At 50.4% G+C, this 20,476-nt stretch overlaps 1 protein-coding gene across 1 annotated transcript; it reads left to right on the top strand.

Annotated features, from left to right (window-relative positions):
* The first annotated feature begins 6 nt into the window (after positions 1 to 6).
* ADORA2A (adenosine A2a receptor) lies at positions 7 to 5,342 on the top strand. Its single transcript, XM_081966758.1, has 2 exons — positions 7 to 545; positions 3,981 to 5,342. The coding sequence occupies exons 1-2, from the start codon at positions 196 to 198 to the stop codon at positions 4,843 to 4,845; spliced, it is 1,215 nt and encodes a 404-aa protein (XP_081822884.1). The 5' UTR covers positions 7 to 195; the 3' UTR covers positions 4,846 to 5,342.
* Positions 5,343 to 20,476: the final 15,134 nt, after the last annotated feature.

The following is a 20,476-nucleotide window of genomic DNA, read 5'->3' as shown; positions in this document are numbered from 1 at the left end:
GCAGAAACAGGTGTTGAGTTGCCATCTGGAGAATGAATGGGCTCCATGTGGGAGGCCGCCTTTTCTGCACTGCCTGGAGCTTGCCCCAGCCTTGGCCTCCTGAAGGCCGGCCCACCCACTCTGCCATCACAGCCTGAAGAGGCCTGCAGCTATGGACACGAGGGTCCCCGGCCCCTGCTTTAAGCCGCGCTCACCATGCTAGTGCCTGGGGACAAGAACTTCCTTACCGACATCACCTACATTGCCTTTGAACTGCTCATCGCCCTCCTGGCCATCTTTGGGAACGTCCTGGTCTGTTGGGCCGTTTATCTCAACAGCAACCTCCAGAACGTCACCAATTACTTCGTGGCTTCCCTGGCGATAGCTGACATCGCGGTGGGAGTGCTGGCCATCCCCTTCGCCATCACGATCAGCACCGGCTTCTGCACCTTCTTTTACAGCTGCCTCTTCATCGCCTGCTTTGTCCTGGTGCTGACCCAGAGCTCCATCTTCAGCCTCCTGGCCATTGCCATCGATCGGATCATTGCTATCCGTATTCCTCTCAGGTAAATATGCCAAAGATGCAGAACTGAATAACTGGGCTGGAAGAGACCTTGGAGGTCCTCTAGTCCAACCCCCTGCTCAAGAAGGAGACCCTATGCCATTTCAGACAGCTGGCTGTCCAGCCTCTTCTTAAAGACCTCCAGTCTTTAAGAAGACCTCCTTTAAGAGCAGCCACAGCTTCTGAAAGCAAGGCCTTCCAATGGTTAATTGTCCTCCCTGTTAGCAAGTCTCTCCATAATTCCAGGTTGCTCCTCTCCTTGATTAGCTTCCATCCTCTGTTTCTCGTCCTGCCCTCTGGTTCTTGGGGAAATCTCTGCGGCACCCTCAGGAGGGGCTTCTCTGCACAATTCCAAGGTTGTGGTTTAGCAGGGCCTGTGCCCCAGGCGCATGGGATTGTCATGCACAGCAGAACAGGCTCCTGCTGGCCCCAGGGAGCCTCCTTCCAAACACGCAGAGGACTCTTTTGCTGGACACTTGAGAAATAAAGCAGGTGTTCTCTGCATCTTGTGATGTCTCAACCCTTGTCCCTGAATCAGCTGCCCCAGAGGCTAAAGGACATGGGCCCCAGTTCCAGGAGGCAAGCCCATAGCAAAACTGCCTAGGAGAAAGCAGCCATCCCCCAGCGCTTCCTTCTGAAGTAGCACCATCCTGAAATGCAGAGTCCCAGCTTCCTAGCCAGGAAGGCTCCAATAAGATACCAAGGTTGAGTGGCTGCACAACCTTGAGACAACCATCAACCCCCCCCCCTTCCCTCTTGCACAAGGCTTTAAAAGCGATATCAGTTCAAAACCTGGTTAGAATCGCATAAAACTGAATCTAGAAAGCTGTTTTTTCAAGAGTTTTTGGAGCTGTTCAGCAACGAGATTCCCTGGGTAGGAATGAGCTACAGTTGGAGAAGGACTTCCAGAAGAGCAGAAGGCTTCTTTAGATAGGCACAAATTCAAAGAATCAAAATATTTGCTCTTTAATGGGGGCAATGAAGCGCCCCCATTAAGAACCACAAAAAAGACAGAGACCCAATTCCTTGTTTGCTCCAGTTTTCTCCAACAAGGAGATAAGTGCTTTCCACTAGGAAACGGGGGGAGGGGGGGGAACAGGACAGAGGGGTAGAATTGAAGCTTGAGGTAGGAAATATCTGAGTTTCAGTCTACAAAGAATAAACTAGCTGATGAGCAGGGGGAAGCTTTCTCTTTGGGAAAACCTGGACAAATTATGAAGTGAAAGCGAGCAAAGGTCCTTTCTTTAAAGGAGGGGGAAAGGAATCTATGGGGAACTACGGACCTGACATGAATATTTGAGAAAATCCTAGAAGCAGATTAGGAGGCTGAGCTATAACAGCCTCCATGAAATGCTGCAGATTTAATCTGTTTTGATTGAGGCAGAACGTCTAACAAAGCAGCCCATGAGATTCTGATCGCAGGTTAATTCATGGTGAGTTTATTTATTTATTTAAAACATTTACAGTCACCCATCTTTCAACCAACTCTGGGCTGCTCCTAATCAAACATTAAAAATCATAAAATAATTTTTAAAACTATAAAACTCAACCAATTAAAACATTAAAAACAACCAAGTTAGATGGGATAAAAATTAAGTTGATATATAATTGGCTAAAAATTGACCAGAGAATCAAATTTGAGTGAGGTGCAAGGATCGGACCTGGAACTTTTGTTTTTCAGGATTTTATAATAATGATTCAGGTGAACAAACACAGGAATGCTTAATAATTTTGCAGATGGCATAAGTAAAAGCTAGTATCCTAGAAGACAGAAATAAAATATTTTTTTTAAAAAACTTTAATAGCACAAGTAAATAGATTAAAATAGCAGAATTAGATTTAACAGAGAGAGGTGCCACGTTCTTCATGGAAATGGACATTAAGAATTTCTTAATTAAAAGAAGGAATAGCAATAGCACTGCTTTTTATTTGTATAAATGCTACTCCACGTGGGCTGCTCTTTCTTTAAGAGCCGGCATGAATGACAGTTCTGCAGCCTTTGTCACAGTCCAAAGAGCTTTTACTCCCTCCTGGTCACCATCTTCCTCTTCCCTTTTCCAAACTCCCCTTTTATTGTCTTTTGGGGGGCTTCACACCACAAGACTGTTGCGTTGCAGTTTCCTCCTAACTCCCAGCAATGGGTTCTCATCAGGCAACTTTTTGCAAAACTGCCCACCGAACATAATTAGACAGGAACCGCTTTTATTTCCATTTATTTATTTGGGAGATTTATCTGCCCGCCCTCTCAGTGACGTTCATTTCCTCCTTGGCTTCTCACCATTTTCTGAATCCGCTGGAGGAGATTATTGTAACGTTCAATCTTTCATGAATGTGGCTCTTAGAAATCCCCTTTATGAGCCCGGAAGGAATTGTCTTCAATTACAAAATCCCCCAGGACCTCTCACAGGCCTCAAAGGACTCTGCACTGGGAGCCTCCCGGGGCCTCTCCCATCCTCACCACAGAAGAGAACCCTCCAGGAGCCTCTTGGGACCTTCCAAAGGCCGGAGGATGGACCGGGAGGACAGCCTGGAGACTGTCTCTCTGCAGGCCACAGGGGAGGGTGAGCTGGCTGCTTCTCTCTGGAGCCTTCCCATGATCCCCTAGCTTCACAGTGAGGCTCCCCCGTGCCTGGGCTTGGCCCGGGATTACTTGGCCCAGGAGCGGCTCATAAAGGGGGTGGGGGGAGGCATCCAGGTTTCCCTTCTTCTCCTCTGACTCCAGGAAAGTAGAAATCCTCCTTACAAAGGATTTTCAAACACAGAACGTTGCACCACGGAGTACTTCAAACCCAGGATTCACCAGACGAGACAGACGCACTTGGGGTTCATCAGGGGCACAAAAGATTGTGAACATTATTTATTAATTTTATATCCAACATCAAGACTGAACCTCTAAAAGTCACATTTTTGGAAACTCTTTATGTGTGTGGTTTTCATGGCTGGGAACTGTAGCCGGGTGAATGGAGTCTCCAACAGAGACCCTCACTATTGTGAGATGAAGTTTCCAGAATTCCTTGGGGAACTTCACAGTGAACAAATTCCCAGATTATTTACAGTATGGCTAGAATCATAAATCCCGGCTTCCTGTTGATAGAGGATCCTTTTAGGATGAACTTAACAGCGCTTGGTGTTTTTTTTAAAGGTGCAATGTTCAGTTCTCATCTGCCTCTAGTGAAAGATCTAATTGGAAGTGAGGGCAAGGCCTGGCATGGGTGGAGACCTGCTGGGGAGGTGGATTGAATCCCACTGTCGGTTAGTCCACGCAGTGCTGGCCACGTTCCACAGCACCAGATCCCAGCTCTCTCCTGTTGTGATGGAGTGATTCTGCAGCAAGAAGAAGCTGGAATCTGGACAGATTCTATCAATGGATCAGTTCTGTTCTCTTCTCTCCCCATGTAGATGGGATTTCACACATAGCCTTTCTCTGCTCTTCTTCCAGGTACAATGCCCTGGTGACCAGCTCACGTGCCAAGGGAGTCATCGCCATCTGTTGGTTCTTATCCTTCATTATTGGCCTGACACCAATGCTGGGCTGGCCCAGGAACGCTCTGGAAGAGAATGGGCAAAGGGAGAACAGAACCAACTGCAGCAGCAATAAGGTGCGTTGCCTCTTTGCAACTGTGGTCACCATGGATTACATGGTCTACTACAACTTCTTTGCCTGTGTGCTGCTTCCTCTCCTCCTGATGTTTGGGATCTACCTGAAGATCTTCATGACAGCCCGGCAGCAGCTCAAGCAGATGGAAAACAAGGCGATGCACGGGGAGCGGTCCCGATACATTCTGCAGAAAGAGGTCCATGCAGCAAAGTCTCTGGCCTTCATTGTGGGGATGTTTGCTGTCTGCTGGCTGCCGTTACACCTGATCAACTGCTTCACCCTCTTCTGCCCCACCTGCAAAGAGCCTCCCCCCGGGGTCATGTACCTGGCCATTATCTTATCCCACGCCAACTCCGTGGTGAACCCCCTGATCTACGCCTACCAGATCCGAGAGTTCCGCTGCACCTTCAGGAAGATCATCCAGCGGCACATCCTGTGCAGGAAGCAGGGCTTCAGGTCCGCCACTGCCAGCCGCAGGACTTCTGCCCACGACGGAGAGACCGAGAACACAACTGTACAGATCAGCAACCACTCGCTCGACTTCCACTCCGGCAGGGACTTCGGGAGCATCCATGGGGGCCGTTCTGGGGGGCAAAGCATCTGCATGGAATGGACCCCAAGCCAGAACGGACTGGCGGCAGAAGTGAACGGGCACCTTGTACTTTCCTGCAAAAATGGGGAGCTCCAGAAAAACGGAGCCCCTTAGCCAAGAGCCTCTGAGGGTCCCTGGGTTTCATGGCAACGTGGAGGCTTCACTGGAAGCCCCGAAGGCATGGGGGGGGGGGGCTGGGGCTGTTGCTGTGCTGGGGCAGAACCTTCCTAGGCTGCAGGGATCCTTCTGAAGGGGGAGGGGAGAAGAGGGGAAAGCCCCCCGAACCAGGCAGGAACCTTTGCAGGCGGAGGGTCAGCAAGCCAAGGAGTTCCCTATGCACTTCAGGGATGCTTAAGGGGTCTTGGAGGATGGGGGAGGGGCAATAGCCCATGGGATCGTACCAGTGGGAGGCCCAATTTTGCCACAGTCCAGACGTATTTAGAGAATCAAAGGGCAAGGAAACTGCATGCTTTGCTGCAGGAGGGAGGGAGGGAAGGCTGACCAGTGGTCACTGAGTCCATCGGGCTGCCTGGCCAGAAGCCCCAACAATCATTGTGTAAATGCTGTTGTTTGTGTAAGAACACAAGTAGAGCATTCTTCCATGCAAACTCTTTGCTGTCCGGCTACTCTTATTCTACTAGGGGTTTTGAGGGCACCGAGGCTGCTCAAGAGGAGGGAAAGCAAAGCTTCCTCCCTGTTGGGATTCCCTTGTTGGACGTAAATGGGGCCAGAGCGGGGAGGGGGCTGATACGAAGCAGAGCGAGGGAGCACCACGGAGCAGCAGGAGCAGCTCTAAGAAAATGGCTGTGGGGAGACTGAGGAAGGGTCTTCTGCACCCAGGATGGGAGGGGGGATTATATCTCTGGACCCCTGAGGGTACAACCCCATCTCTCCAGGCTTTTTCTGGCTGCTGCATTTACCGTCCGTTAGGATCCTTCGCCTGAGTCTTTTCTGCTTTCTCTTTGATTTTTTTTCTAACAAAATATTATAGTTTCTGCAGAAGCATAAAATAGACTTTCAACTATGAAAGGGTGGCCTGTCAATCATGCCATTTTAATTGAAAATGTCCCCATAGACCAGGACTTCACTGCTCAGAGAGGAAAGGCCATAAGGATACATTAGAAATCACGGCCAGCTGCCAAGGAGTGCCGGGCAGTCGGATAGGGGGCAGGGGAGCCGTGGGGGGGGGGGGGCAAGGGCCTGGGAAGCCTGGAGGCCTTTCAAGGCAGAAGCGGATCGATTGGCTTTCCAAATTGGGCACGGGGGCTTGCAAGGCTGCGCATACTTTGTGTGCCATGCATTGTGCAGCCCTCCCCTCAACTGTAGCTTGGAGTGGCGCAAATGGAAAATCCTCTTTTCTACTCTCCCGCATGAGGTTGAAACCTGGAATGCTGGTTGCTTTCCTGAGCATCTGTCCCCAAGTAGATAGATACATCTGTCTCCAGATGCATCTCACTGCAGTTCCCGTAATCACCAGCCATGCTAACTAGGGATGAGGGTGGTTGAAATCTGATCTCTTTGGAGACATCCTGCGGACTCTCCTGGACAGAGCCTGGGGCAAGGAGAGGGCGAGGAAGCCCATTTGGGCCTCTTCAAAGCCACAGCCTGGCAGGGATTCCAAGAAGCCAAAGGCAACGGTTCCTCCCATGGCAATATTTCCCATGGAAGCCCCCCTGACAGAAAGAGATGCCCAGGCTACAAAGGCACTACGTTCCAGGCAAGCAGAACTCCCCAGTTAAAAATAGCCCCGTGCTGCTCTTTGGCACCTTAAAGCAAGTCCTGGAAGGGTCTGGCCTTCACCAGACAAATCTGGAGTCTAAAAAAGTCATTCAGAAGCAGCCTCCCCCCTCCCCGGCTCCCAGCTCTGGCAAGATAACATGCCCGGATGCAGAGGAGGGGGGGAGTTGAAGGACCAAAGGCAAGAAGGGCTGCAGTCCCCCCCCCTCATTATGATCCCTTGGACCACCCTTCGTGCTTCTGAGCTAGAGGTCTTGAAGGCAACCTGTCAAAGAAGCCGCCACCCGGCACAAAAGAGGAGCAGAGCCCCGGGGGCTGCTGAGAAGAGAAGGCCCATCCTGGGCCATTTCCCTTCCCAGTGTTTTCTCTTCCAACTTCCTCTCTTGGCTCTCTGCAGAGCTGCTTTCCCAACTGGGAAGGAGAATTCCTTCTACATCCTGAAGGAGACGAGTGCGCAGATCAAGGCCGGCTTTGGGCTAATGAACTTGGGATCCACAGGCAGCCCCAGTGTGGGAAAATACCAGAGGTGGAAGGGCTGACCTCAGGAAAAACTCCAGGATGAAGCATCAGGCTAGGATGCTGCTGGGAGAAGTGGGGCCCCTCCCTCCCTCCCTCCCTCCCTCACCAAAGGGTGACACCCAACCCCCCCCCCTCCCGTCGCTTTTCCAAGTTAAAACAGTGATAGTTGGCTGGTCTGGCAGGAAATGGAAGCGACATTGGGTGACAGAGGAAGAAAGCATTTTCCAGACACACATCTCATACCCCTAAAGGATAACAGATGCAGCAGCACCAATCCCCCAAAGCCGCACTTAAAAGAAACATGTGAAACGGAGGCCTTGAACCATGAAACGGCGGACGAAAGGAGTTCGGGGACCAAGTAAGGAAGAAGAAGGGCTTGGCAAAGCACTCCAGAGGAGCCCCTTCTCCCAGCCTGGGGCCCTGCCTGGGTTGGGAAGAGGCCCACTAAGCTCCTGAAGGAGGAATGAGTGGTGCGCAGAGGGTGCCTCCCCACTGGCTGCCCGGCTGCATCTCCTGATAAGAGAGGCGGCTGCGAGTGCAAAGAGGCGATAAACCTCCGGGAGCTTCACTCCCCATTCAAAATGGTGGGGAAGAACAGCCAGACGGAAGCTCGGCCTTCTTCTGCTGAAGCCACAAAGGAAGCTCTGTTGCCTGAAGGGCCCAAAGGGAGTCCAGGCTGCTGAGTGGATGCTGCTGGCCTCCTGTTGGCCCTGGAGAAGTCCAGCGTGGTCTTCTTCCCTTCTCAGAGGCAGCTGCTTTCCCAAAATGAGGACTTCTGCCGCAGAGACCGGCACATTCCGTACAATAATCCCCCAGGCATCTGTGGCAGCTTTATTTATCCTGAAATCCATATTGGGAAGCTAAAGATGGTTTCTCTGAAGACGATGCTGGGCAACACTTCCGCCCCTTCAGTCTGTGGGTCTTTCCTTGCAAAGTGCCTTGCAAAGGACGGGCTCTTTGGTGTGAGCTGTAGTTTGAGGGAGAAAATGCCTGCATTTCACTCTGGGCATTTACATCCTCTCTGTTTCAAAGCAGATTTCCTTCTTTCTCCCCCTTCTTTGGCCACCGGAATTCCAAGACCCCCCTCCTCCAGTTCACGTCAGGGTTCTGTTTCTGGGGCCAAGACAATCCAAGCAGGAGGTCTCTCTGCATCCCCTGTGTGACCAGGAGAGCCTCTTTGGGCTTTCCCATGCTCAGTTCCACCGGCTCAGTTTAAAATGAACCAGGACAAAACACACACACACACACACACACACTACTGTCCCATCCAGGTGGCAAAAAGCTGTTGGTTTGGGGGAATGGTTAGGGGGTGCTGTGTCGACTTCCCAGGGGGTCCCCATCAGAGTCAACTTAGCTCTCACCCAGGCTGATCCCAGCCCCTCGTAATCAGGAGGGATGAACTCAAGGACCTCCACCGGTTCTTGGAGCTGCCTTCTCTGCTCTCCTGGGTCACCACCGCTTGGAGGCTGGGCTTGGCGGATCGGCATTCCACAGCTCGGTGCCCATCCTTCCCACCCTTGAAGCACATTGTGGGTCGCAGTCTGAGCCCAGATTCACCCTTCGCTGACTTCGGGGGTTCCTTATGCCCAGGAGGGGAGGATTTGCACCACCAGCAGCCACCAAGTGTCAGTCTCAGGCTAGGCTGATCACTATTTCATCCGCCAGCACATACCAATGTTGTGGGGTGAGTGGGACCCCACGCGAAATGCAGGTGTGGTTGACGTCGTAGTAGAGGCCATCTTTGAAGCAATCAACCAGGACGTCTTCAGGCCATGTGTCCAGCCTCAGGACTCAGATGTACACAGCCACTGACCACGGGGGAGGGTCTTCACCTGGGTCTGCGCCTTGGCCTCTGCCAGGGGGTACTTGAAATCTTGGTGAAGGTCCATAGTTGGGGGGCATTATTACGGAGGGAGAGCATCCATTCGGCTGCTGCACCCTCGAGAGCCAGGTCACACATCTTACGTGGGCTGCCTCCCACCCCAATTCAGCCCACACTCTTGCATGTAGTTCCAGCCTTGTACCAGAAGGAATCCCACTTGCTTGGGGTCTCTCTCGTACTTCACTCCCAAGGCTCTGAGGGGCAGCTCCTGCAGTGGAGGGGCTTGTGCAGCAGGAGCTGCTGCTGGTGGCACCACTGGGACTGGCGCTGGTCCAGGCAGAGCAGGTGCAATTATCGCTGGGACTGGCGGTGGGGCAGCTCCACGGCTTGACTGATTGCAACAAAAGTCAGGCTAGAGCTGAAGCAAAATGCACTCAAAAAACAAATTGAAACTAACCCAAAACCTCACCCCCTAGTAGCCAAGCAACCAATCATTGGCCAGGAAGATATTTTGGGAACGACTCCGGTCCAGGTGCATGCCAATCGCAGGATGGTTGGCCTTGAAGATGTTAAACAACCTGGCGCCTCTGAGTCCAGGCCTCCCCATCGCTTCTCAGAGATTCCCCTTTCCCCTTCACGCTTCCCCTTCCAAATACCCATCGCTTCCCCCACCATTTCATGGAACTGGCAGCAAGCTTGAAAGATACAAGCTGACTGCCATGATCCCGTCTAATGAATCCAAGCAAATCAGAACTCTGAGGCCTTCCTCTAAGAACTTCTTTATTGGCACGATCAAATGAAAAACTAACTCTGTTTTTCCCACAGATTCAGTATAATTAAAGTAGGAAATAACTCCCTCCCCCAAAGTCACAGGTCACGTTTGCCAATTGGGTTAACTGCTGGGCTCTCCAGGCAGTTCTCCCCATCTCTATCCACCACCTGTAGAGATGACCTTGGTTCCCGTGAGAAAATTCTGTGTTTTGTCTAGCAACGCATTTCGTCCTCCTTCCCCCTCCCTCCTCTGTGTGGCAACTAAGGAATAAAAAATGGCTTCTGCCAGGTTCCATTCAAAGCTGACAATGACATTATTACTCAATAGCTTCCAATTAGGCTGCGGGTTTGTTTATTGCTGATTGTCCTGCTTCTATCCTGCCATTCCCCCGGGAGCTTAAGCCAGAGCATTTGAGTGTTTGAGTTGACAAAACACATCACATAAGGTTAGACAATCATCTGGTCCTCATCTCTTTCCCTGATGCTTCTGTAATGACTCCTTCACACCCTCTGAACATAAAACAATCAGATTTAAAAATGAACACGCTGCACTTCCGAAGCAGCAAGTTACAAGGAAACTTCATGGAACTGTCACATCTCAGATCCATGGAGGCAAAGAAGTTCTGGAGCTGAACTCACTGATTCCAACCTGCATCTAATCCGAGTCTCTGCTTAAGTCTCTGCATAGAAACATCCACGAAATAGAGACTTTGGTAGATCAATGGCTTACTCCAAAGGATGCAGGTGCCCAGGTTTTAACTCTGGGAAAGAGGGAGCTGGTGCTTGGATCAATCTTCCATCCCTTCCCCCACAGCACCTGCCCCAATGCCTGGGCTGAAACCTCCCCCCTGTGTCTCCCAGGGACATCTCTGCAGTGGTGAAGGCGCTGCTGTTCCTCAGAGGCCGCTGCTTTCCACTTGCAAGTCCCCACGGCCGTTCAGCCTTTCTCCTGGTCCCACTGAAGGCCCTGAACCGGGTGAAGCTTCCGAAGGAGGTACAGCTATCCGGAGGGTCTTTCTGAGCCAGGCTGCAAACGTCTGCCTAAATGCCGGACTCTGGCCTCCAAGAACAGGCCCCATTCAGGCACTGCAATGGGAGAGCTTTCCTTAATGGAAGGGGAATCGTTGATGGGCTGCAAAACTCCCGTCGCTCTTGTCTTGTCAGGACCTCACTGGAGATCAAGCGAGGGAGGGAATTTCAGTCGGGGGGGGGGTTGCTTATGTATCCATTTCCACCTTTATTTTAACAAGCCCCTTTCAGTGAGGAGGATCAGGTTGGGAAGCAACAATCCCTCGTTTGCTTTTTCATATTTTTCCCCCTTGTTCAGTTTTAGACAGTGGAAACACATCCATCACCAAGTTGTGTCACCCAGAACTGGAGGGGAAAGTGTGCCCAGATGTGAAATTAAAGGTGCCAAAAGAAGAGGGTAAAAAGTGAGTGTGGTAGGAAATGCCGGCTGAGCCATATTTCCCCCAATGCTTGCTGGGGCCTCCTGCAAATGTTCCCTCCCTCCCTCTGTCCATCCGTCCATCCGTCCCTCCCTCCGTTGGGCATATCCACAGGCCAGTTATTCATGGAAGAGGCCAGTTTCAGGCATCAGAGTTGATCCGCTGGGGCTTGCAACAGGCACGCTGGTCCTTGGGAGGCTCTGCGGGGGGGAGGGGGGGCTCAGGCCGGACCAGCACTTAACTCCAGTCATGGGCCAACTGGTGCTTCCAGGAGCCCAACAGCCCAGAATGAAGTGTGTGTGTGTGAGAGAGCAGCCCCTGGAAGGGAAGGACGCAGCAGGCACTGCCTGGTACGTCTGATCAGGAGCGGGAGGGGGCTTAGGGTGGACAGCTCTTTGGCCAGAGCTTCAAAACATGGAGAGCACTTGCAATGGGCTGGGAGTGGCAGGAGGGCAACCGCAACTGTTCCTGCCTCCAAGAAGCAGTGAGTGGCCCCTCCTAGTGGTGGGGCAAGTGGAAAGGGCAGGCCATAACAGGCCTCAGAGGGAGTTGGTTGCTTCCATGCATGAGTCCCAGGGAGCCTGGAACTGGACAAAGCATGAGGAACGCCTCCTTAAATGGCACTGGGCTTTAGTGGGGGGGGGGGTTATATATGGCTCTCCTCAGCCAAGAGGCCTTTGCGGGAGAGGCTGGAGGAAGCAAGCAGTGGACTGAGCAGCCTGAGATGCCGAGAGAGGAGCCGGAGCCGAGGAGGTGAGCGGTGCGTGCAAGAAATGAGAGGCAGGAAGACTTTGGACCAACGGAACTGGCTGTTTTGTCCCAAGCTGGGAAAACAATGAGCGCGTGTATCCTGGGGAACAATGGGCCTCAGCCAGCCCAGGGAGGAGGAATGCCAGGGAGGAACCTGGCCTGCCTGTGGACTGCCAGCCAGGTCCTGCCAACAAGGCCTTCTGGTTGAAAAGCCCCCAGACCAAGAGCTGCACCGTCTCCTACGCTGGCTGGCTGGGTCATCAAGGGTTATGCCTGGCTCCTGGCTCTCCCTGAGGAGGAGGAGGAGGAGGAGGAGGAGGAGGAGGAGGAGGAGGAGGAGGAGGTGACTGCAACATCTCTTCTGAGCAGGGAAGGGAAAAGTCTCGGCCCTGCTGGCTGCAGCCTGTTCTGCCACCTTGGAGGGTGCCCAAAGCAGGGAGTGCCAAGCGGGGGGGGAGGGAGTAGGGATGGGCAGATATGCCTTAACAGGCTTGGTTGGGCTGCCCCATGCCCCCCCCACAAGGAGACACTTGGTGCATGGAAACCTTAAGAAGCTGCATCTCTCTCTATGTGGGTGCAGAGGTGCAAAACAGCGTTAAAATTGCACCCTCAAGTTTCCACACACCTGTATTTGTGCAAAAGCTTTGTATGTATGTGTGAGACTGCACTCCCTTTGTGATCCAATGATCAACTTGATCGTAATCATGAGTTTCCCTGCCACCTGATGCCCAAGGACTCTTAGGCTTCCTTAGGTTTTATTCATCGGGGGGGGGGGGAAGGCTGCAGAAAACCCCAGACTCCCCTCACTCCAGCATCTGGTTTGGACTGGGAGATGCTCCCCTGCCAGTTGGTGCCCTTCAGAGCAGGGAAGGGAAACAAAGCCGGAGGATTCAACCAAAACCCTTTGCTTAACTTGCCCTGCAAGGGGATCAGTCAGTGGGGCAGCAGTGACCGGGAGGCCCGAGGAGAGGCAGGGACTGGCCACGGAGGCCCCACATTCCATGCCCATTTAACTTTCTGCCAGCTCCAGGGTGGATGGGGAGCACGTAGTGAAGCACCAAGTCTCTTGGAGTCCCACTGCCACTGTGCCAGCAGAGCCGTGATAAGGCCAGGCGTCCTTCGCCTCAACCCTGGTGGGGGATGCAGGCTATCCTGCAAGGGGCAGCAGAGGAAGAGGCTGCCAGGCGGGACTCCTGGCAGTCAGAGTGCCAAAGCACCGGAAGGAGTGAACAGACTCCTCCATCCTTTGCATGCTCTCTGTAATCTAATCCCTCAGCGAAGAAGGCATTTATTTTTCCTGAAACAAAATACAGTATATTGCACTCTTCCTCACCTTTCTCAGCTTTAAGACGTAGGGACTTTAATTCCCAGAATTCTCCAGCCAGCATGCAAAAGTGTTGCAGCTACGCATGCAAGCAGCACGGCTGGCTGGGGAATTCTGGGAGTTGTAGCCCACACATCTTGAAGTTGCCAAAGTTGGGAAATATTGTTCTACAGTGGTGGAATCAGTTGGGAAAAATCCAAGCGAAACAAATACCAGAGTTGAAAGGGATCTTGGAGGTCATTTAATCCACCCCTCTGCCCAAGCAGGAGGCCCTTCTGAACAAACACCTGTCCAATCGTTTCTTAAAGACCCACAACTTCTGGAGACAAGCAGTTTCACTGGTTAATTGTTCTCTCTGCCAGGAAGTTTCTCCTCAATTCTAAGTTGCTTCTCTTCTTGGTTAATTTCCATCCGTTGCTTCTTGTCCTGCCCTCAGCGGCTTCGGAGATTAGATTGTCCTCACTGCCCTTCTCTCTGACCACTCCTCAAGTACTGGACAATTGCTGCAGTATCATGTTTCCCCTAGTCCTTCTTTTCACTAGACTAGACAGTCCCAGCTCCTGCAGCCGTTCTTCATAGGTTTTAGCCTTCAGTTCAGGGGTGAAATTTAGCAGCTTCTGACAGGTTCTGGAGAACCGGCAGTGGATATTTTGAGTAGTTTGGAGAACCAGTAAATGCCACCTCTGGCTGGTATTGACTCCCATTGTTGGAAGGGATTTTGCAGTATCCTTCCCCTGCCACGCCCACCAAGCCACGGCCACAGAACCGGTAGTAAAGAAAACGGAATTTCACCACTGCTCCAGACCCCTAATCATCTCTGTTGCTCTTCTTTGCACTCTTTCTAGTCTCAACATGTTTTTCTAATATTGTGGCAACCAAAACTGGGTACAATATCCCAGCTGTGGTGTTACCAGGGCATAATAAAGTGGAACTAACACTTGGCGTGATCTTGAGTCTATCCTCTGTTGATGCAGGACTCTAGGCAACATTTTTGGCTGCTGCAACCCATGGCTGGCAGTGGCCCATGGGTAAGTGATGGTCCACTAGGACTCCCTCTCACAGTTTCTGCTCTTCAGCCAGGCGTCATGGATTCTGTACCTGTACATTTGATTGTTCTGAGTGCAAAACCTTACTTTTCTCACCACTGAAACACCTTTTGTTGGATATGGCCCTGTGTTCAAGTCTGCCATGAATTTTCTTTTTTCTTTTTTAAATGACTAAAGTGGGAAGCAGGGAAGATGGGGAAATGTCATCTCTTGCAGTTGTTTATCGGAGGATGTGCCATGCTGCCTCTCCTGAGCTGCAGGGAACGTGCCATGCTCCAAATCCTCTCTGAAGAAGCATCCCTCCCTGCTGCTGGGGCAGGCTGATTGACCACCTGGGAGGGAGGCTGGAAGCAAATGTGTCGATCTCCCCGAGGAAGAATTCTTGGATTGGACACAGGAAGCCTTCATGGAGGCACAATAGCGCCAAGAAACAAGTTCCACGCCCTTGGAGAAGAACGCTTGTTTTCTGGAGCGGCAAAAGAGATTCTAGCGCCCCTCAGTCATAAAGTAAGGGCAGATGGGCCCAGGAATACTCTTCAGAGTTTTTATGGAAACCTGATGGTACAAAACCCAGAGTGAAATGCAAGGAATTAAGTATATAAAGGAACAGAAGAAACAAAAGGGGTGGGAGAGTAACCTTTTATGTGAAGGAACTCTGGCTATTGAGAGTCCACTTGTTAGTGTTTGGATAAGAATACAAGAAAGAAGATGCAAGAAAGACGTAGGCAGAAGATCTGGATGATGTCCTCTTGAGCTATATTATCGATCCTTCATGGAAAAGTGACTTCACCTAACTGGGCATCTGTTGGAAAACCAACTCAGTCAAGTCTTCAAGGCCAAAAATGCCTTTGTCCTCTTGTTGATGGCTTTATTTTCCTGAGGATTGAATAGCTGTCAGGGTGGGTGAGTTCCAGGAGGAAAAAGAGAGACTCTGGTTGGAGAAGAGAAAGATTTGGAAGTTTCTACAGTTTGTTAAAGAGGCTATAGAGATACCGGCCTCCATTGGAACTGCCCTGTTATATCCAGAGCCGTTCAGAGTTATGGTGTTGAGAAAGCAACTTTCTGCAACTTCAGGCCTCACATTGACAACTATTGCAATGTCCCCATAGTCCCTTGATCACCATTTGTGTGCTTCACAGCTGACTTCCAGCAATGGGAGTCAATGGAAAAACCAGCAGTAAAACTGCAAGTTGTGGTCATGTGATGCTTTGCTTTGCATAGCGGCAGAGTTGCTGTTTCCCAATTGTGATCATTAAGTGAGGAGTACCTGTAGAAAGAGAAATTGATGCATATTTGTACATCAACCCTGGACTTCAAAGGTCTTTAAAGGAGTAGGATCCTGTAGGCCAGGGATGTCAAACATCATCACGGTGGTGTCATGTGATGTATGGGGACTTTTCCCACCTTTGCTAAACTGGGCGGGGGAGTGGCCAGTAGATGACTCATCCAGCCCATGTATGCAGATGTCTTCAGGCCAAAGATGGAAATGTCTCATAAATATGAATATGATTCTGGAAGTGATTATCATTTCAATGAGGGAAAAAAGGAAGAAGCCAGAAAACTAGCTTGTGGATGCAAGAGGAATGTTTAATTTATTCATTGGTATTCTACCTTTATTATTTTTACAAACGGCTCAAAATGGTATACATAACCAACCCCCTTTCCTCCTCCTATTTTCCCTAAACAACAACCTTGTGAGGTGGGCTGGGCTGAGAGAGAGGGACTGGCTTTCATGGCTAAGGAGGAAACTCTCCAGTCTGCTGCCTTCACCACTAGACCAAATCTAAAATTTAACAGGGTCATGTAGAAGGCGGGGAAGATGCCTGTCATCACCAAGAAAGCAATCAACAACCTAGCAATTTGGAGATGCCAACAAATTTTGACTTTTGTTTTCCAGAGCTGGCTAGTTTTCCCACACTCAAGTCCAGGAGGAAAACTAGCCCAGTTTAGGAAAACAAATCATGTTTTTCCTGGACTTTGTATATGCGAGAGAGATATCCATCCCGTGTGCTATTTTGGCAAAGAGAGTTTTAAAAGCTATTCAAGTGCATGCTAAGCACTGAGTCAGCTGATGGGGTTTTCCTTCCCTGCAAAGGAGCTGAGGATCGAAGTCAATCCAAGCCCACTCTTGCCAAGCAGACAGATGGGTGGTGAATGGGTGATTAATACCCAGTGATGCCATTAATTTCTGCTGCTTGTTCTGGCAACACTGCAAACAAAGGCTCTTCTACCTAAGAACATGACATCTCTGAACCCAAATAAACTACTTTAAAGAAGCCAATAAGTAACTCTGTATGCATATGTTCTATCGATTTATGAAGCCACCCATCTCACACTCACCACTCTGGGCAGGAAGCACAAGTTGGCCTCACTGACTGCCCTCATGGGTGACGTCCTCCATGCTCAAGAGCTGCAGGTCCCACCAACTCTTCAGATGGGCCAGAGGAAGGAAGAGCAGGAGCCCTGGTCCTGCCAAGAGGCAGCTGCAAAAAAAGAAAAAAAGGAATGTCATACAAGAACTTTCGCTGATCCGAAGGAGTGAAAACGTGGCCTTCGGCACCTCTGCTCAAGGCCGCCAAGGTTCCAAGTGGGACCACCTAGGAGGTGAAAGAAACAAGTTTGCCAGGCAGATGGCCGAGGGAGCAAAGCTGTTACAGAATCTGGAAGCCCTGCTAGAAATGCTCCAAAACCTCCTCCCTGAGCGGCGGGGAGCAGCAATGCATTGAGCTCTAAGAAGCACATTTCAGAAATGGGCCAGCAAAAAATGCAAATGGCAGTTGGGTTTTCCTTTTGTCATCCTGCACTGCCTGCTGAGTCTGGCCAGAGAACTGGTTCCGTTTTCCCTGACCGGACTTTGTTGGCCAGACAGCGGTCGTCTCCAGGGCTTTCGCTGACCCAGGAAATGCAGGCAAGGAGGCCCTCTGGTGCTGGATATGTTCTCCACAGTCATTAATTCGCCCAAAGCCCAACTGCTCCCCCCAGGAATGTTGTTTTTTTAAACTTCTATTTATTTTGAGCTTTTTTTAGCTTCCTTTGTTGTTGACTTCTGGCTAGTTGCTATACAGTCTTCTGAAAACATATGGATTTGACAATATGTTGTGGGCTTAAGCAAAGCATTTCCTGGTCAAGGCATAATTAATCAGGCTTCTGGAAAAGGTCAAAGAGAGGCGCCCTTCCACCTTATCCCAGAGAAAAGAAGAGGGATTGATTCTGGGAACGGCCGTCTTTCTTTGACCTTCCATCCACAACATGGGCAGCATGTGCCAGAACCATCCCTCCTGGGTTTCATGGGCAGAGAATTAGAAAAGAAATATGGAAAACCAACACTGTACTTGCCACTAACTGTGGTAAGATCATTGTATGCAAAAAAATGGAAAAGCAATGAAATACAATGAGATACAATGAAATACGGTTAGTGAGAAAACTAGCTGAAGTTGCAGCAGGGTAGAAAGCTGAGCAATTTAATCCAAGAAAAAATGACAAGACTTTTCGGAAAGATTGGGAACCTTATATGGACTTTTGACTGACAGGAGATGATTTGGGATAAAAGCGGTTGGGAAAAAGATTAAAATGATAACTATGTGATAGAAGGGCAGAAGGCATACAGATGGTCCTCGACTTATAACAGACCATTTAGCGACCATTCAAAGTTACAACACTGTAAAAAGTGACTTATGACCGTTTTTCAGACTTACGACCGTTGCAGCATCCCTGTGGTCACGTGGCCAAAATTTGGATGCAAATTCAGATGCTTGGCAAACGGTTCCTATTTATGACTCAGGGTCACGGGATCCCCTTTTGCAACCTTCTGACAAGCAAAGTCAACGGGGAATCCAGATTTGCTTAACGACCATGTAACTAACTTACCAACTGCAATGATTCACTTAGCAACTGTGGCAAGAAAAGTCGTAAAATGGGGCAAACTCACTTAACAAATATTTCACTTAGCAACATAAATGTTGGGCTCAATTGTGGTTGTAAGTTGAGGACTTCCCACCATTGTATTTTTCCCGTTTCCTTCCCTTTTCTCCTTTTCTTAGTTTCTATCTGTTTTTGTTTGTTTTACAACTGAGAGGGTCGCAATGGCTCAGTGGTTAAAAATGCTGACCTTGTCAGTTGAAAAGCTGACAGCCCGGGTTCAAGACCCAAGCGCCACGCAACGGGGTGAGTTCCCGTTCCTTGCCCCAGCTCCTGCCCACCCAGCAGTTCGAAAGCATGCAAATGTCAGTAGATAAATAGGTACCACTTTGGTGGGAAGGTAACAGCATCCTGTGGGCCTTTGGCCATGCTAGCCAAATGACCCCAGAAGCATCTTCAAACAATGATGGTTGCCTTGGCCAAGTAACTGAGGTGAGCTCTGCCCTCTAGAGTCAGGCACAACTGAGCGAGGGAAAAACCTGTCAAGTTCGAAGCATGCTTATGCTGTCACCGCCATTTTTGCTTCTCAGCCTGCCCCAGAACTAGCGGGGAGGGGAGGGCAGGTTTGGAATGCCAGTTCCAGACAAGAAGAAATCGTCTTGTGGGAAGCAAGCTCATCTAGACAGATGTTTGGCAAAGACTTGAACATTTCCCCATACCAATGCCTGGAAAACATTGGACAACGTGACCTGCACTAATGGGGGGAGGGAAGATTCTATTCTTTAATTATATGAAAACCACAGGAATTAGGTGGAGTTGATTTTGCTAGATAATTCTGAAGCTACTTATCAAAAGGGTTGCAGCAAGTTGTCTATCCAACGGATCTTGCAATCAGAGGAGCAGGAGCAGGCCTCTTCTGAAGTTGGGTGGAAGATGATCAAGAAAACTCAGTTAAAAGACGGGGGAGCAAAGGGTATCTGGAATAGAACAGAAATAATAGAAATAGAAGGAAGGGACCTTGGAGGTCTTCTAGTCCAGCCCCCTGCCCAAGCAGGAGAACCTATACCAGTGATGGTTAACCTTTTCGGCACCAAGTGCCGAAACTGGAGTGGACATGTGTGCGCATGCACGCGCGCACTGGAGGACTGGAACCCAGAAGAGAGCAGCTGAGTGGTGGGCATGAGTGTGGCAGCCAGCTGTTCTTCTGGGTTCATGCATGCGCACGCCGGAAGCCAGAAGAGAGCAGCTGACCAACATGCATGCGCACAACGGAATCCAGAAGTGCAGCTAGCAATGGCGCGCATGCCCACAGAGAGGGTTCTGCATGCCATAAGGTTGCCATCCCGGACCTATGCTATTTCAGATATGGGGCGGTCTAGTTTCTTCTTAGAAACCTCCAGTGATGAACGTTTGATGGCAAGCTGTTCCACGGGTTAATTGTTCTCATTGTCAGGAAGTTTCTCCTTAGTTACAGGTTGCTTCTCTCTTTTATCAGTTTCCATCCATTGTTTCTTGTCCTGCCCTCCGGTGCTTTGGGGAATAATTTGACCACCTCCACTCAAATACTGGAATACTGCTATCATGTCACCCCAAATTCTCCTTCTCTTTAGACTAGACTGTTAGGTTGGGTCATGGATAGGCACCCACAGGCTCAACGGTAACAACCGTTCTTTATTAAGTGCAACAAGTGAGAACAAACCAGGGAAGGTTGAGTCTGACAGCAGCCCTTTTATAGGGAGCTGTCAGACCCTTCGACCAATAGGATTAAACCTCTGTTCCCGCCGGAAACAGAGGACCTTGGTGGAAACCACTGTAGTTAGAGCGAGTATCTAACACCCCTCCCCTCTTGGATGGAACAATCCTACTTGTTACTTAGTCATGCAGGTAGGTAGGGTAGCTCTGCCTGACCTGCGCAGTTCAGTAGGAGGGGTTTCCTTGGACAGGTCGGACAGACCTGTTTGCTCCACAGCTCCGTTTGGTGAAAACTCCTGGAACCTTTCACAGGCCGCGGCTGGAGCTTCTAGAGCCGGTTCGCTTGGAGCTCGCTGCAGGCCTGCAACCAAACCAGATAAGTTTCCCTGTAACCTCGGGCTTGAGCTGGCCGTGGAAGGAGTGAGTATTTGCTCCATTTGGGTAGGGCTTTGGCCAACTCGTGCAGGAGTTACCTCTGGTTGTCTAAGAGTGGAGTTGGAGAGGCGGCCACGGAGTTGGTCAATATGCCTCCTCCAATTCCTACCCTCCTCGAGCTCTAGGAGGTAAGAGCGAGGGCTGGTGATGTCTATCACGGTGGCAGGAATCCACAGAGTTCCTCCGGCGTAGTTGTATACCAAATCCCCTACGCTAAATGTCCGAATCTTGCTTGTGGAGTCTGGGGGGCGATGAGGCAGAATAATTGGGGTGTAGCCGGTCTAAGTGGGACCTTAGCCGGCGACCCATGAGAAGCTCGGAGGGGCTTCTCCCTGTAGTGGCA

Source organism: Natrix helvetica (assembly GCF_964273705.1).
Source record: "Natrix helvetica genome assembly, chromosome: 14".
NCBI classification, from domain to species: domain Eukaryota; kingdom Metazoa; phylum Chordata; class Lepidosauria; order Squamata; family Natricidae; genus Natrix; species Natrix helvetica.
Note: the sequence above shows the minus strand (reverse complement) of the source record. Positions and strands in the feature narration are given on the sequence as shown.

Coding starts and splice junctions, on each gene's coding strand:
- ADORA2A (XM_081966758.1), top strand. CDS start 196: ATGCTAGTGCCTGGGGACAAGAACTTCCTTACCGACATCACCTACATT. Junction 546..3,980: donor GCTATCCGTATTCCTCTCAG/GTAAATATGCCA, acceptor CTCTTCTTCCAG/GTACAATGCCCTGGTGACCA.